Genomic DNA, 17069 nt, shown 5'->3' on the forward strand with positions numbered 1-17069 from the left:
CGCACAAAATTAATCTGCAAGGCAGAATAATCCATCCCAGAGCGATTGGCTTGCTTGTTCAATTCAGACGAGAGAAATCGGCCTAAGACTCACATGTGACGTGACGTCAATTATTTCAAATTTGGAAGTGTAAATCAATGATCCAACATGAAATTATCTCAAAAGGCCTTGGCAGTCAGTTTACTGGGGAAAGGTGACTTGAAGTGCTACATACACCACGAGCGGGACAGCACAACATTACTGTCAATCATAAACCCTAGAGCCGATGGAAAGATGGCGGAATCGGATGATGAAGTGGATAAGTGGATTCTGAATACAATGGCTGTAGAATCAAGGAGAATTGGAGTATTATCCAAAGGAATAGAAAACGAAGCAAAGTAGTGTACAGTGATGAGAATGATCCTTCGTATCTAGTACGGTATCATAATGAGGAGCAGCTGAGCAGAGTACCAATCTTAAAGAAACCATTTGAGTTTCAAACGGGCGGAGAGAGTGCTGGGTAAAGTGAAGGCTGTGAGGATCACGAGAGGTGGGCTTGTTTGGATTTTTTTGTGCTTCTGCGGATCAGAAGGAACGTGCATTGTGTCTTAACCGATTTGATAAGTTTGACGTGTCGCGTGTGTCAGGCTACCCCTCAAGGGGGTTATATCTGACGTCTCGTGGGAAGTCAATTTTGAAGAGATGAAAAATGTTCCTGGAGTGATTGAAGCATGTCGGATGAATTGTGTGTTGAATGGTGAAAAAGTGAATTATCTATCTGTTCTTTTGTTTTTTGATATGGAGTCTCTCCCGAGTGGCGCAGCGGTCTAAGGCATTGCATCTCAGTGCTAGAGGCGTCACTACAGACCCTGGTTTGAGTCCAGGCTGTATCACAACCGGCCGTGATTGGGAGTCCCATAGGGCGCCGCACAATTGGCCCAGCGTCGTCTGGGTTAGGGTTTGGCTGGGTTAGACTGTCATTGTAAATAAGAATTTGTTTTTAACTGACTTGCCTAGTTAAATATAGGTTATAAAAATACTCAAGTACAGTTAGGGTATATTAACTACAGAGTCAGAGCATTTATCCCAAGACCAATGCAGTGTGATCATTGTAAAGCTTTTGGTCATGTATCAAGTGTTTGCAGAAGGGAGAAGCCAAGATGTCCAAGTTGTGGAAAATATCATATTATGTGTTATAAAAGTGATGAATATGTGACATGTTGCAATTGTGGTGGGAACCATGAAGCCACTTCTTTCAAATGCACCACAAGGGTGAAAGAGAATGAGGTGGCCAAAGTCAGGGTTGTACAGAGCATTTCATATGCAGCAGCTGGGTTGGATTGGGAGTTTGAATGGTGCACCAGAAGAGTCCATGGTGGTGGATAAGCCTACACTACAGGCTGCAGGGATTGCCTTTCACCAGCAGGATCCTGACATTTGAAAGGTTAAGAAGGTGGACTTTGTGGCCTTTATAGCTATGGTAATTAATGGCACTGCCAAGGGGGAGAGAAGGTCCAGGAAGATAGAAATCATAGTGGATGCGGCGGAGCGGTTCCTGGGGCTGAAAGATTTCTCAGCATAGGAGTTACATGGAATATTGGAATAAGCCATACCACCCTCTCGGGTCCTAGAGCCTGAGAAGGGAGATATGGAGAATTAAAAGAAGGAAGAAGTGGGAGTTTTGGTAATGTTGGTGGCGGCAATACACCTTTTTGGGTTGTAGTCCGCCATAAAACTCATAGAAGAAGAAGAAGAAGAAGAAGAAATGATCTCAAGCGAAGTTGGCATCGCTGTGAGAGGGACTGTTTTCTCGCTTGTCCAACCAACTTTGGGGGTTAGGTTATTAACAGTCTAATATTGGCTATCAATGTAGCAAGAAACTAACTATAACTTGTTTTAGCTACAAAAGAAAATCTAACGGCACTCAAAATTAATGATGTATTATGCAAGGATTCCATTACAATATCAACATTGGTCATTTCCTTTTATGAAGGTTTTACAACACAATTTCAGGAAGATGGAAGATGGTTGTGAAAGCTACATTTGCCATATTCAGATTTATGTCCTTGAAATTGAGGATGATTTACACTCAGGTCGCAATTCACCTGTGTCAATTGAAGAAACCCAAGAATATATTTAATAATTGGCTACAAAGGGATATTTCTATACTTGGGAGAGTGCTTCTGTCCAAGGCAGAGGGACTGTCTCACTTTGTATACCCCTCATGATCTTTATTTGTAAATAATCTGGAAAAATAAGTCTCAAACTAAAAAAGTCAGTCCTCTCAAATAAAAGATCTGAAGGAGGTCTGGAAGTGTTGGATTTTGTTCACATAAATAACACTTTCAAGATCAATTGGTTGAAAATATGTTTGAATCAATTTGTTAGTTCATTCCAAACAATGTTTAATAAATTGGGAGGTCTTCAATTTTTACTGAAAAGTAATTACATTCCTGAAAGATTACCCGCTAAATTGGCTAGGTTTCACCAACAAGCTTTAGTGTCCTGGAAAATGTGTTTCCCGGCATATTGACTTTGTTCTTGATGTTTTTCAACAACAGGGGTAATATTCTTGCATATAAACAATTTATAACATTGAATGGGTTTCCAATACCTTTCAGAGAGTTTATTTCTGTGATCAAAGCCATTCCCAGTGGTCTAACTACACGAATGAAAACTCATCTTAGCTTTGGTGATGATCACAGAGCTTATCCAGAACTCAGTTTGGAAGGCGTGGGCGTACTTGAGAAATCTTGTAGCAAATACATAAGACACATTTTCCATTCACAGAATCAATTTACGCCTAGAGGAAAACATTTCTGGAACATGCTTATTCCTGACATTTTCTGGAAAAAAGCTTTCTTGATGCAACAAATTTAAGGAAGTGCGCTTTAAGATTCTACATAAGATATAACCTTGTAATTCTTTTTCCAAATTTGTTGATATTGATGATATCTGTGTTTTCTGTGAAAATCTGACTCACGTGTTCTATGAATGTAAATCTGTGATAGATTTTTGGAAAAACCTTGCAGAATACTTATTTACCTTTCTGAACACTACACATGTTTTTTATTGTTGTTGCCAAATACTTTATACCTAAACAATGATTCCAGAATTCTATACCAAATATTTTTTATTGAATTTAACAATTTTGTAAAGACTTACCCAGAGTGAATAACAAAAATAATAACATATTCCTGAATAATTATAATGAGATTTTTTCTGAGTGAATACAATTGCACTGGAATTATCATATTTAAAAAATGTAATATATATTTATATATATGTATGTATTTAGTATATTGTTTGATGCAGGGATGTAAGTTGTTGATAATTTTGTATAATGAATAAAAAATAATCTGTGGTCCAAACCAGACAGGAGCTTCTGATGGAGCAAACCAACCTTGAGTCTGTAAGAGCAAGAAAAACAATCCACAAATAGTGGTAGAATGATGGAAGTTACAGATAAAATACTGTTAGTGTCACACCCTGATCTGTTTCACCTGTCCTTGTGATTGTCTCCATTCCCTCCAGGTGTCCCCTTGTTTTCCCTGTGTTTCCTGTCTCTCTGTGCCAGTTCATCTTGTATGTCCAAGTCAACCAGCATGTTTTTCCCTTGCTCCTTCCTTTTCTATTCTCTTTTTTAGTCCTCCCGGTTTTGACCCTTGCCTGTTTCTGGACTGAAAGGTGAAAGGTGAATTCATCTCCCAGTGTCTGATGGAAAGCAGACTGAATCAAGTTTTCCTCTAGTGTTCTACCTGTGCTTAGCTCTCTTCCGTTACTTTTTTATCCTTAAACTCCCCTAGTCCTTAACAATTACAAGCATACTCATAACATGATGCAGCCACCACTATGCTTGAAAATATGAGGATATGTTTGTGGAAAATCCAATAAAACATAACACTTTGTATTCAGGACAAAAAATGAATTGCTTTGCCAAGTCTTTTGTAATATTACTTTAGTGCCTTGTTGCAAACACTATACATGTTTTGGAATATTTGTATTCTGTACAAGCTTCCTTATTTTCACTCTATCAATTAGGTTAGTATTATGGAGTAATTACAATGTTGTTGATTTACCCTCCGTTTTCTCCTATCACAGCCATTAAACTCTAACTGTTTTAACATCACCATTGGCCTCATGGTATAATCACTGAGCGGTTTCCTTCCTCCGGCAACCCTCCCCTAACCCGGACGATGCTGGGCCAATGTGCGCCGCCCTATGGGACTCCCGATCACGGCCGGTTGTGACACAGCCTGGGAATCAACCAGTGTCTGTAGTGATGCCTCTAGCACTGGCAATGCAGTGCCTTAGACCGCTGCGCCACTCGGGAGGCCAGGATTTCTGTATCTTTGTAGTGACTGACTCTATTGATACACCATCAAAATTGTCATTAAAAACGGCACTATGCTCAAAGGGTTATTCGATGTCTGCTTTTATTTTTTTTATCCATCTACCAATAGTTGCATTTCTTTGTGAGGCATTGGAAAACCTCCTTGGTCTTTGTGGTTGAACCTGTGTTTGAAATTCACTGCTCGACTAAGGGACCTTACAGATAATTGTATGTGTTGTATGCTAGCTTCCCTACACTGGCTTCCTGTTAAGACAAGGGCTGATTTCAAGGTTTTACTGTTAACCTATAAAGCGTTACATGGGCTTGCTCCTACCTATCTTTCCGAGTTGGTCCTGCCGTACATACCAATACGTACGCTACGGTCACAAGACGCAGGCCTCCTAATTGTCCCTAGAATTTCTAAGCAAACAGCGGGAGGCAGGGCTTTCTCCTATAGATCTCCATTTTTATGGAACAGTCTGCCTACCCATGTGAGAGACGCAGACTCGGTCTCAACCTTTAAGTCTTTACTGAAGACTTATCTCTTCAGTAGGTCATATGGTTGAGTGTAGTCTGGCCCAGGAGTGTGAAGGTGAACGGAAAGGCTCTGGAGCAACGAACCGCCCTTGCTGTCTCTGCCAGGCCGGTTCCCCTCTCTCCACTGGGATTCTCTGCCTCTAACCCTGTTACAGGGGCTGAGTCACTGGCTTGCTGGTGCTCTTTCATGCCGTCCCTAGGAGGGGTGCGTCACTTGAGTGGGTTGAGTTACTGACGTGATCTTCCTGTCTGGGTTGGCGCCCCCCCTTGGTTTGTGCTGTGGTGGAGACCTTTGTGGGTTATACTCGGCCTTGTCTCCGGATTGTAATGTTGGTGGTTGAGGATTTCCCTCTAGTGGTGCGGGGGCTGTGCTTTGGCAAAGTGGGTGGGGTTATATCCTTCCTGTTTGGCCCTGTCCGGGGGTTTCTTCGGATGGGGCCACAGTGTCTCCTGACCGCTCCTGTCTCAGCCTCCAGTATTTATGCTGCAGTAGTTTATGTGTCGGGGGGCTAGGGTCAGTTGGTTACCTGGAGTACTTCTCCTGTCTTATCCAGTGTCCTGTGTGAATTTAAGTATGCTCTCTCTAATTCTTTCGTTCTCTCTTTCTCTCTGAGAACCTGAGCCCTAGGACCATATGTCAGGACTACCGGGCATGATGACACCTTGCTGTCCCCAGTCCGCCTGGCCTTGCTGCTATTCCAGTTTCAACTGTTCTGCCTGCGGTTACGGAACCCCTACCTGTCCCAGACCTGCTGTTTTCAACTCTTAATGATCGGCTATGAAAAGCCAACTGAGATTTATTCCTGATTATTATTTGACCATGCTTGTCATTTATGAACATTTTGAAAATCTTGGCGCTCTCTAATTTTCTCCTTCTCTCTTTCTTTCTCTCGGAGGACCTGAGCCCTAGGACCATACGTCGGGACTACCGGCCGTGGTGACTCCTTGCTGTCCCCAGTCCGCCTGGCCTTGCTGCTATTCCAGTTTCAACTGTTCTGCCTGCGGTTATGGAACCCCTACCTGTCCCAGACCTGCTGTTTTCAACTCTTAATGATCGGCTATGAAAAGCCAACTGAGATTTATTCCTGATTATTATTTGACCATGCTTGTCATTTATGAACATTTTGAAAATCTTGGCTCTCTCTAATTTTCTCCTTCTCTCTTTCTTTCTCTCGGAGGACCTGGGCCCTAGGACCATGCGTCGGGACTGCCGCCCGTGGTGACTCCTTGCTGTCCCCAGTCCGCCTGGCCTTGCTGCTATTCCAGTTTCAGCTGTTCTGCCTGCGGTTATGGAACCGCCACCTGTCCCAGACCTGTTGTTTTTCAACTCTTGATGATCGGCTATGAAAAGCCAACTGAAAATTATTCATGATTATTATTTGACCATGCTTGTCACTTATGAACATTTTTGAACATCTTGGCATAGTTCTGTTATAATCTCCACCCGGCACAGCCAGAAGAGGACTGGCCACCCCTCATAGCCTGGTTCCTCTCTAGGTTTCTTCCTAGGTTTTGGCCTTTCTAGGGAGTTTTTCCTAGCCACCGTGCTTCTACACCTGCATTACTAGCTGTTTGGGGTTTTAGGCTGGGTGTCTGTACAGCACTTCGAGATATTAGCTGATGTACGAAGGGCTATATAAAATAAAATTGATTGATTGATATTTGTTTCCAGAGTTTTCTGAACACTGTATTGGACTACCATGCCAATTGCTCTATTCATGTTGATACCAGTTCAACAAGGACTGGTCATGTTGAAGTGGCCAGTTTAAAGAATAATAATAATGACAAACAGGGAATATAAAACAAGAAGACTGGAATATATGTTGAAGTAAGGAGTTTTATTAGAAGGCAGACTTCAAAGTATTGCATTTGAAAGAAATCAATTTACTCGTGAACTACACAATGTCAACCTCAACTAAAACTGGCGGTGGAAGGAAAAAACATATTTGGAATGGAGATTTGTTTATTCTTTATGCAACATCAAAAGTAGCATCTTGTGTTTCTCTTGTATATATTATTGATGCTTGAGTCAGAAGGCGCATATACATTTTAATCATTATCTTTTCAAATATAAAGCAGTCACAGAGTTCCACCCCCATTAAAACCACTCCCATTCTCCTGTCCCATTTTGACAGGTTCCAGCTTAATGGAACTCAATCTCTCAGACATCGACAAATGTCAAAAGTCACTTCCCACTGGGGACAAGCATCAATTTAATGTCTATTCCACAATGGTTCAACCTAATTTCATTGAAATGATGTGGAAACAACGTTGATTCAAGCAGTGTATGCCCTGTGGGTTGTCATAAAGGCCTAGATTTGTCAAGTAAGCGAAGTTACCCCAAAGTGCTGCTCTAGGATAAACTTAAACCATCCTCTTTCTGACCATGACATTTAGGAGTAAAAAACACAGCAGGTCCTGGATCAATCAGGTTCTCAGTCAAATCTACAGTAGCTGAGAGAGGTGCACCGAGAACATGCAGTTGCCTAGGCAACCCTGAGGGCCAGGGTTGCCACAGGTCTCCGTTCTGGAGTAGGTAGCTCACATGGACCAATAGCAAAGCTGGAAGCAACAAGGCAGGAATTAGCAGGAGCCCAGCTATTGATGACACATCTCCCATAGTGCAGGTGGGTCTTCCCTGTTCTGATTGTCAGCGCTCTAAGAACATGGCTTTAAAGGTTGCTCCCAGAGACTTAAGACTGTCCTCCAACCTTCACTCTTACATTTTGAAAGATTTTTTTATTTTATTATTTCTAAAGTGCTGGCATTATGTTCAAAGACAAACAAACAAACTTAGTGCAGTTATTTTCCGAGTCTGTCTATAGGTTCACATGCACATCCATTACAGTAGTCAGTCTTACGATACCTCAAGCCTTACTGTAGTTATTACAATTTCTGTAAGCTGGGTGGGTTTATGCAAATGGTCAATAGGGGGTTTTGTATCGGTAGACAAAATGCACTCAAATATGGTCTTCTTCTTTGTCCTAGGCTCAGAGCTGACCATAGCAAAGAGCCTGATATACCTTTGGAATGAATTGCATGGTGTGTCTGGATCATAGACTTTAGTTACGTAGGACTAATTTAATGGGCGTCTCAATGTTTCAGTATGCATTATATTACAGTCATTGAACAAAGACCTGTTGTTATTTCGTCACTGATCCTAAGAAGAAACACACAGGGATTTCCTGATGGATTTCGTCATATCGGCAATCCATACGAAAGGACCTGTAGTTAGTGTAGAACCTCTCCTTCCATGACCACCACACTAGAGGAATGAGCACTGTATAAGTGGGTTCTGTAGGAATTGGGTAACCAAATGGCACACAAAGCAGTTGGTACGGGGAACACTTAACAGCTCAGTGTAGGCTATTGTGTGCAGACCTTCCACAGCGCGTTGTCAAATTGGTGGACCTCAGCACCCACTCGCTACAATCCCACAATCGTTCCTGCTCATTGTGTTCATACAGTTTTGTTGGACAAGTTGGACTAAAATGCAGTTTCAGATTAGGCCTCTATTTGAAGAAATAGCAAAGTGCTACACTAAGTAAACATTGTAAACTAGAACATTATATTATGCTACATACATATGGGACAGCATTCTTTTCAGCCACCACAAACAGAGCTCACTCTCTAGGTTAGCCACAACATTCTCTGAGTTTCACTCAGTTTTCTAGCGCAGCATCATTTCATTTCTAACTTCGACACCACAAAAAGTGGGGTTAAGTTGTTTTTTTGTTGTGTGGCTTGGAAAGATTTAGGTACAACAGATGCAGTAAGGAAGGAAGTGAATCAGATATAAACAGGTTGAAGCATTAAACAAAGACAATGTATAAAAACAAGGGTTCCTATGGGTAAAGTTTGTACTACTGTAGCCTACTCCATGGCTCATTTGAAGCCTTTCCAGTCTGGTCATTCATGGTGATAACTGTTGAGTGTGTGATATATATTTCAGATTGATCAAGTCTACATGTTATTCAGGTGGTTTTGAAATAACAAAGTGACACCAATAACTAAATATTCTGCTACTCAGGCAGTATAAATCACTACTGACAAGAAGTGGAGTAAACTTAGTCGTTATTTGATCAAGTAGCATGAAACTAACAAAGGTTTCGAATCTACTGTGTATGTGATAATATGCCACTATTCTAGCCTGTCAGAATCGCTAGACCTATAGAAGCATGCCAATGCAAAACGTCACAGTATAGTGTTTCTCGTGTTAACACATATTGTGCTGCAATTCAAGAAGGCAAATGGATTGGAGCTAAAGTCCAGAATATGGAGCGATTTCAGTGTCAACAGAAATTTTGTGTGAATTCCATACTTTTGTATTTGTATTAGGATATTTACATTTAATATTTTTGAATTTGTAATGCACAAATTGAATCATTGAATTCATAAATTGAACTTGTATTTCAAGATTTGAAACTGAATTGAATGAATATTGCGTTCCGTTTTAAATTCTATTTCAATTGAATTGAATATTAAAATTCAATATTTATACATTCAGTTTCAATATGGTAGATATTGCATTAATTGTATGTGAATCAATTTGACAAAGTAGCATTTCAAGTTTCATACATTCAAATGAGCCGGTTCCTGAAAGCTAAGACAGTTTGGAACATGGACGTGCCTTCTGTTCACCTCTATAATGATCACAGGCTGCGCAGGACACGTAAAAAGGGAGTGTCACAAAAAACACAATTTGGCCCCCATAAGAATATAGTAGAATAGCCCCGGTCATAGCCCTTCTAAGGATAGCCTTCCACTCTCTATTTAATATTGCTCTTGTGAGTGAAAGGGTTCGAACCAGATCTCCTGCATGTCACAAGACTGTGTTAGCCCATTTAACTAAAGCCTAGAAATTTGAATACATTTTGATTTGATTATAGGTATAAATTCAAGAAGTTCATGTAAAGGACGACTCGCTGCTTGCTTAAAGGAAAACTCCACCCAAAATATTTAGTTAATTTTTTTTGTCCACTGTTGATACAATCCCAAAATGTTTTGCATGTCAGCAGTCAGCTTTACAAGATATAGGATTTTCAAAAAGCAAAGTGTCACTTGCCATATGTCTTTTGCGTCATATGATGCATTTTGCGTCATATGATGCATTTTGCATCATCATGATGATGTGGCAAGTGACACTTTACTTCTTGAAAGTCCAATATCTTGAAAACTTAACAGCTGACATGCAAAACAATTTGGGACTGTATTAATGAAAAAAAATACAAAAATAACGTTCTTAGGTGGATTTTTCCTTTAACGTTACTGCTTCCCAATGATTCAGCACATACTGAGACTCGAACTCAGGTTACTCATGAAATGAGCCTGTTTGGTGGTTCATGCTCATTTGATGAGCCACCTTGCCTGAGACCTAAAGATGTGTTAGTTTGACATGTCTGAGTTTGTGTTAGACGTGTGAGTTTCAAGTCTCTGGCAAGGATAGTCATTACAAGAGTAACATGTGATTTACTGGGTTGACTGTGTTAGCCTGCTGAGCTAAAGCCTAGACATTGGTTCTGTGACTTGGAAGGGTCTCTTCAAGGAGGAGGTCAAAGGGGGGTGAAGTGTAAGACAGGTGGTTCGATGACCACGCTCGCATGATGAGTAACTTGTCTGAGACCTGAAAAGTTGCATTGTCTGGCGCATAGGAGCCCTGGGTTAGAACCCCATCAGTCAAACTAACACGTCTTCAGGTCTCAGGCAAGGTTGCTCATCACATGCATGGATCACCAAACCAACTCTGCTGCACTCTCATTAAATGGGGTGGACAGATCCTTCTGCTTCTGTTTGCCACAGAATGTGTTGTGCAGTAGGCCTGATTTCGAACCCAGTTAGCTATATTGGTGCCGTGATCTCTGAGTATGAGGTCAAAGGGGGGTGAAATGTAACTGAGGTGGTTCGATGAACCACGCTCTTTTGATGAGTAACCTTGCTGAACACATTAAGACTTGTGTTAGCTTCCTGAACTCATCCCTTTGAGCTTTAGCTTAGAGTGCTAACACAGTCTTGTGACATGCACGAGAGCTGGTTCTAACCCAGTCAGTCACAAGAACAATAATAAATAGGGAGTGGAAAGGCTATCCTTAGAAGGGCTATGACAGGGCTATTCTACTATATTCTTATGGGGACCAAATAGCATTTTTTTGTGACACTCCCTTCTAATGTGTCCTGTGCACCTGTGATCATCATAGACGGGAACAGAAGACATGTCCATGTTCCAGAGCATCTTAGCTTCCTGGAATGAGGTTATAATAGCTTATAGCCAAAACGGCTGAGACAAATTCATAGGAAGAAAATTGGCTTTAGAAACCGCCAGAAGCTTTGGTTTACCACAGAGAGCATCTGTTCTCCTATACCTCTCCTGGCTGGCAAAGTACAAGGATGTTGTCTGTAGTTTTGAATCTACATTTAGAGAACTTAATTTGAAAACTAAATCGGAATTCATCTGAGAAATTGAATATTTGAAACTTTGATGAACTTGAAATTATAGTTTGTAAACTTTATAAACAGACAATAAATGCAATATCTACCATATTGAAACTGAATGAATTTAAAAACATTTTTTAAACTGAATGCAATATTCATTCAATTCAGTTTCAAATCATGAAATACAAGTTCAATTTATGCATTTGTGCATTACAAATTCAAAAATATTAAATTCAAATGTAATATCCTAATACGGATAAAAAATGCTGGAATTCAAATACAATTTCTGTTGACACTGAAATCGCTCCATACCAGAGTCTTAATATTTGTATTATTTGCTTACAGGAGCACACAGTAAAGGGGTAATTTTCTAAGAAAAAGCAAGTCCCCTCCCACATTCTAACCTCGCCTGCCAATGTATTCTGGGAAAACAAAGCCTATTTATCGTCAGCACTTATTTTACCTTAGCATTCAGAACTGTACATAAAAAACAATACCTGGCTCTCCATTCTGTCATCATGACTCTAATAAAGCTAGTTTAATTATTTGTCGAAGTCCCAAAACAAACAGATGATTAAGCACAATACACTCTTCCCTGCAGTCTCGATTAAGGCACTGATCCCCGCCCCTTCTTCAGAACAGGACACGTATCAACACTTCCCATCACAGGGAAACCCCCTACCTGATGACAGTATTGCACTGGAACGCCATTTCACTTCCCCTTAGAGCCAGTAGTGGTTGCACATGCAAATCGACCAAAGGAGAAAGCAGTTATTACCTATATTACAGGCTTGGTATTCAGACCGTCTATCTGTCCTATCTTATTAATGAGTTGCAACAAGCAGGTTTAATTATAGATGAGATAAAGAACAAGGAACATAATTGGTTTCTTGTTGGGGATGTAGATAGAATAAGTGAATAACCTATCAATAGGCCAACAAACATGGCAAGTTTGACTGTATATTTGGGTATTCACCGACATCGGCAGACATCTTCACAATCCTTCTTTATTGAAATCACACAGCAGCTCCAGTGCACTTAAGACGGAAAGTCAGTCACCCTTTCTTTCAAATAACTTCATGTTATTCCATTCTCCGGCCCACTTTATATGAGCAGATACAACACTGTACAAGCTGCTAGAAAATAATTGTATCTTGTGGCACCAAGATCCTGTACTTTAATGTACAGTACTGTTCCTATGCTCTACCAAGGCTAGAAACCAGCTGAAGCAGTGCTACAGTTTACATTCACCCACAGTCTCAAACAACCATTCACTCATCCCCCTTCCTTGCAGGTCACATTTCTCCAACAATACTCTTGTAAACGTATTTTTTCTCATTTCCTAGCTAGTGCAATTATACATCTGGGCTCCTTATTACAGAAACAGCACCACACTAAAGCTTACCCAAAATAACCATACGACAGGATCATATATATATATTAAACACAACACAACTGGCCCAATCTTGAAAATGGCACATATAGTAAAGCATTGGAAAGAGGAAATGTGATCTTGTTTGTTCTCTCTTGTTTCATTGTTATGTTATCCCAAGCATGCCAGCGTTTTGAAAGTTGGCCCAGTGTAAGCTGAAGTCGAATGACATTGGGGACAAAAATAGATTTGTTTCTGAAACCAGATCAATCTTGTTTTTTAGTAAATATAGATGTTTCCAGAACAATAATATCTAACAAACATGATGTGCTTTCCCATCATGCAATTATAAAACAACAAAAAAAGGCTGTTCATTCAAATTACTGTTTTGGGAGTTGATGAAACCTCATGTTTTTAACCAGGTTTTAGATTAAGTACACATTCATAAACTATAACATACATACAGTGTGGGTGTCTGATAGGCCTATCAATATGTTACCCCAAGCAACCCTTCCATTTAGAATCCCTACTTGTGGCAAAAATGAACAGCTAGAACAGACTAAATATATAAAAATAAAAAGTGCGACAAAACAAGTAAATGCCGCTGTGCAACATTTTGTCTCTCATCTCCCTAACTGTCGTCGTCAGCATGACCGGCCGTCCAAGTCCACTAACCTCAAACCTTCCAAGATAAGGGGGCAAATGTCAGTTACTTCTTTAGAACAGTCATATCTCAGCAGCTCCATAAGTTTACCATCAATCCCTCCCTATAACCTCTTCAAATAAGCCAGCAGAAATGTCTCATATTAGTTTCATTCAATAATTTACAACAACAAAAATTGTCGGAGGATGAAAGGAAGCTGTAGGCTGGGTGCTGTAGTCTTAGTGCCAATCCTTTCTTTCCAGCATGTCTCTAGCATGCCTCCACCCCAGGCCAAGGCCAAACCCAGGTTACACTAATCTGAGTCAAACGTAGGCCAAACGCATGACTCCGAAGAGAAACACGTATACTAGTCTCTCCTATTAATGATCTATCTTCAGGCAACTGCTGATTGTTTTCTGTATGCAGATTCATAAATGGCTCTGTTTTTGTTGTTGTTGTTGAGTCTCTGTATTCATTTTGCATGCAAGCTTTGTGTTAGTGCATGTTTGTGTCTCTGGCATTGTGATATTGTGTGTTTCTTTGTAAAGGTATGCTAAATGATGCAAACACTGTTAAGCTGGTTGGTCAGTGTCTCAGATGCATCTGTACTGTATCAGATGTTAAAATCACAAGGTGTGTGGGAACAGTGTGTGTATATACGTGAGTTTATCCGCCAAAAGTCACAGGCATTGCATTGACTGGCTAATAGAAGAAATCATCTTGTATAAGGATGATCCATAGACAAAAAAGCCCTTCATATTTCCAGATCACTTGTTCAATCAGTTGGAAAACCACAACCCTTAAGCAACAGGATGAGAGGTTAAAAGTTTCTCTTCTCTGTCACAAAATCACATGCTTGGTTTTACCCCACATGCAATTGTTCAACTGATTTGTTGCTCTGTATGTTGAGATGAGATGATATGATTTCTTCCAAGAATTTGTGTGGCACTTAAAGAAGGAATATGGTCATTTGTATTAAATACACTGATCCATGTTGTTCCTGTAGAGAACTGTATGTTCAGTCTCTCACACAGCCAGTGCAGTGTAAGCTGCTTCAGCGTTACTGAGGTTATTTTCAGAACCCATTCTGCTTTCCTTTGAAAAACGCAATACAGGTTAAATAATAATGTATTAATTATTATTATATCTGTAACCCAAGTATGCCTAGTAGTTTAGGTCTACTGTTTACCCTAGGATTACTATGTTTATGTTTTAACCATTTATTTAAGATAATCACAATGGAGATATGTTTTCAAACTTTTTTGTGTCAAACTTGATGATTTTAAATGCATTATCCACATGTGTGGTTGTATTGTGTTTTAAATGATCAAATACATCTATCTATCTATTCCAAGAAAGAGGGCTATAATTTTACAGTCTTATCTGATCCATTCCATAGATGTACAGTAAACTGTTACGTAGCAAGTTCTACTACTATGCAGGAATGATAACACAACAGCGTTACTTTGTTGAGTTTTCTACAATGGGGTCTTGAAGATGAACCAGAACACAAAAAAGAATCTGGAGAAATAGTAAAGTAATGTTTTTCCATGTTTAAATGAGAGATTTCTTATATTCGCTAAGTCATTCTGCTTGTTCCCCAGCAATGCCTGTGTCTGTTCAGCATAAAAAATCTTGTACTTCTTGTACTCCCTGCCCTGCTAAAGAATACACTGCAGTGTGTGTGTGTTTGTTCATTGCACAGTACTGTAAGTTCTGCAAGCGTGGCTTCTCGTGCTGAGAGGTTCCCTTTGGAGAGCGTGGAGGAGGACAAGAGATGGAGGAGAAAAGAAATAGCAAGCGATAGACAAAGTGTGGCGGATCGGAGACAGTAGTCAGGGGATGTTCACTGCCCGTTCACTATCAGGCCCTCTCAAAACTCCTCCCCTTCCTGTCCCGGGGCCATGTCACCCCGCTCTCCGGCCTCGCCTCCCGGCATCATCGTTCCCTCCACACCATCCAACCCCATCTCCTCCTCCTCCTCCTGCTGCTCATCCCCCCCTGCCTGGGAACCAACGATCTCCGCGTCCACGTCCTCCCCTATAGCCACCCCCGATCCCGGGCTGCCCATGTCCAACAGGGCGTGAGTCCTGAGCGGGTCCTTGAGTTCCGGGTACAGCCTCTGGTCCAGGGAAAGGCTAGAGGGGGTCAGGGATTTGAAGTCGGTTTCGAAGGGGAGCACCACCCCGGGTCCGGCGGCTCCCAGGGCCAGGCCCAGACCAACGCCAGCGGCCACCCCCACACCGGCCCGGTAGACCTCCATGCCGTCGGGTAGCATGGACTTGATCTTGGGCAGCCAGCGTTTGCGGACGCGCCGCGCATTGGTGCACATGTCGGCGGCAATCACGTTCATCTCACTCTCCTTGAAGTTGGGCGCAAAGTTCTGACAGTAGACTAGAGAGAGAGAGGGGGGGGGGGGGGGGTTGGAAGACATTCAGCTTTGAAAATCAGTAGCCGTTTTGCCTTCAATTAGAAAATATATCATTTTTTTAAACCTTCAATGAGCAGTTGTGCTTAAACTTTTGACTGGAACTGTATATGCATATATGCATGTATATGATTGTTGTTTTATTTGAATAAAACAAATATTACACTTAAACAAGTGATGTTAAAATGTACTTGAACTTCCATGAATTCACGCCTCTTCAGTCATAATCTCATAAACCATCTACAATAGTTTGACTCTTAAACAATAATCATTTAACAGAGGCTGCCATCCCCATGAACCATTATCCTCCATTCTAAACAAACAGATATTTCACAATGTAAGATCAACATTTGACCAGCGCCAGACTCACGTTTGACAGCATTTAGCACACGGCTGTCCAGAGGTTTCCTACTGGGGTCACTGGTAGAGGAACGGATGCCAGTTCCACAGCTGTTAGCCAGGGTGTTCCTGCAGGCACACAGAGCCAACACCAGAGGGTAGCGGTAACACCAAACCCATAGGATTACATGTCTCAACACGACTGACTGTGCTGCACTCCAAACCATAGATTTATGCTGACTTGAGAATATACATTCATACATATATATTACACTTTGAAAGCAAGGAATGTAAATGTAAGTTGGATATGTGGATGGATTTTGAGTATGAATATGACCCCACATGAAACAGATCATTATAAATCTATACTGATAAGGTTAACATCTTCTGAATCTGAGTCACACCTAAAACATGTATATAATGTCATTATTAATCAATACCTTTAGACTAGCTTTGACTTACCTGTCGAAGAAGGTGGCGAGCAGGCGACGCAGTAGGACTTTGTGTTTGATGCCAGCACACAGGTGACAGTTCATCAGCTGGCCCCGTGTCATGAACACAGATGTACCTTGGGTGGTATGATAGAGAGCTCCCTGAGTGAAATAGGTTTCCCTATCACTACTCCATTACCCTGTGTTTCTATCACTACTCCATTACCCTGTGTTTCTATCACTACTCCATTACCCTGTGTTTCTATCACTACTCCATTACCCTGTGTTTCTATCACTAATCCATTACCCTGTGTTTCTATCACTACTCCATTACCCTGTGTTTCTATCACTACTCCATTACCCTGTGTTTCTATCACTAATCCATTACCCTGTTTCTATCACTACTCCATTACCCTGTTTCTATCACTACTCCATTACCCTGTGTTTCTATCGCTACTTTACAACCCAACTCTGCCAGCCTCTCATTTCTTTCATGAAACATTTATGCTGTAAAAGTACTCTATCACCCTGACAGTGCTATTTCACTCCATCACTTATGTGACAACTCTTATGAATAC

The 17069-nt window shown here is 41.0% G+C and overlaps 1 protein-coding gene and 1 long non-coding RNA gene across 6 annotated transcripts in view; one reads left to right on the plus strand and one right to left on the minus strand.

Moving 5' to 3' along the window:
• The first annotated feature begins 4 nt into the window (after positions 1 to 4).
• On the plus strand, positions 5 to 7218 carry LOC139543987 (uncharacterized). The gene is made up of 2 exons (XR_011668786.1): positions 5 to 529; positions 5464 to 7218. It is a non-coding gene; the product is annotated as an uncharacterized lncRNA (long non-coding RNA).
• The window catches only part of LOC139543985 (nucleus accumbens-associated protein 2-like), a 41139-nt gene continuing 30738 nt past the window's right edge, over positions 6669 to 17069 (minus strand). For all 5 annotated transcript variants that reach the window (XM_071350617.1, XM_071350614.1, XM_071350616.1 and 2 more), the window contains 3 exons: positions 16523 to 16628; positions 16092 to 16189; positions 6669 to 15687 (listed from right to left, as the gene is read on the minus strand). In XM_071350617.1, the coding sequence (XP_071206718.1) occupies positions 15167 to 15687; positions 16092 to 16189; positions 16523 to 16628 (725 nt within the window). In that variant the 3' untranslated portion in view covers positions 6669 to 15166. The remainder of the gene's footprint in view (positions 15688 to 16091; positions 16190 to 16522; positions 16629 to 17069) is intronic.

The sequence above is a fragment of the Salvelinus alpinus genome, chromosome 18 (assembly GCF_045679555.1).
Source record: "Salvelinus alpinus chromosome 18, SLU_Salpinus.1, whole genome shotgun sequence".
NCBI lineage: Eukaryota > Metazoa > Chordata > Actinopteri > Salmoniformes > Salmonidae > Salvelinus > Salvelinus alpinus.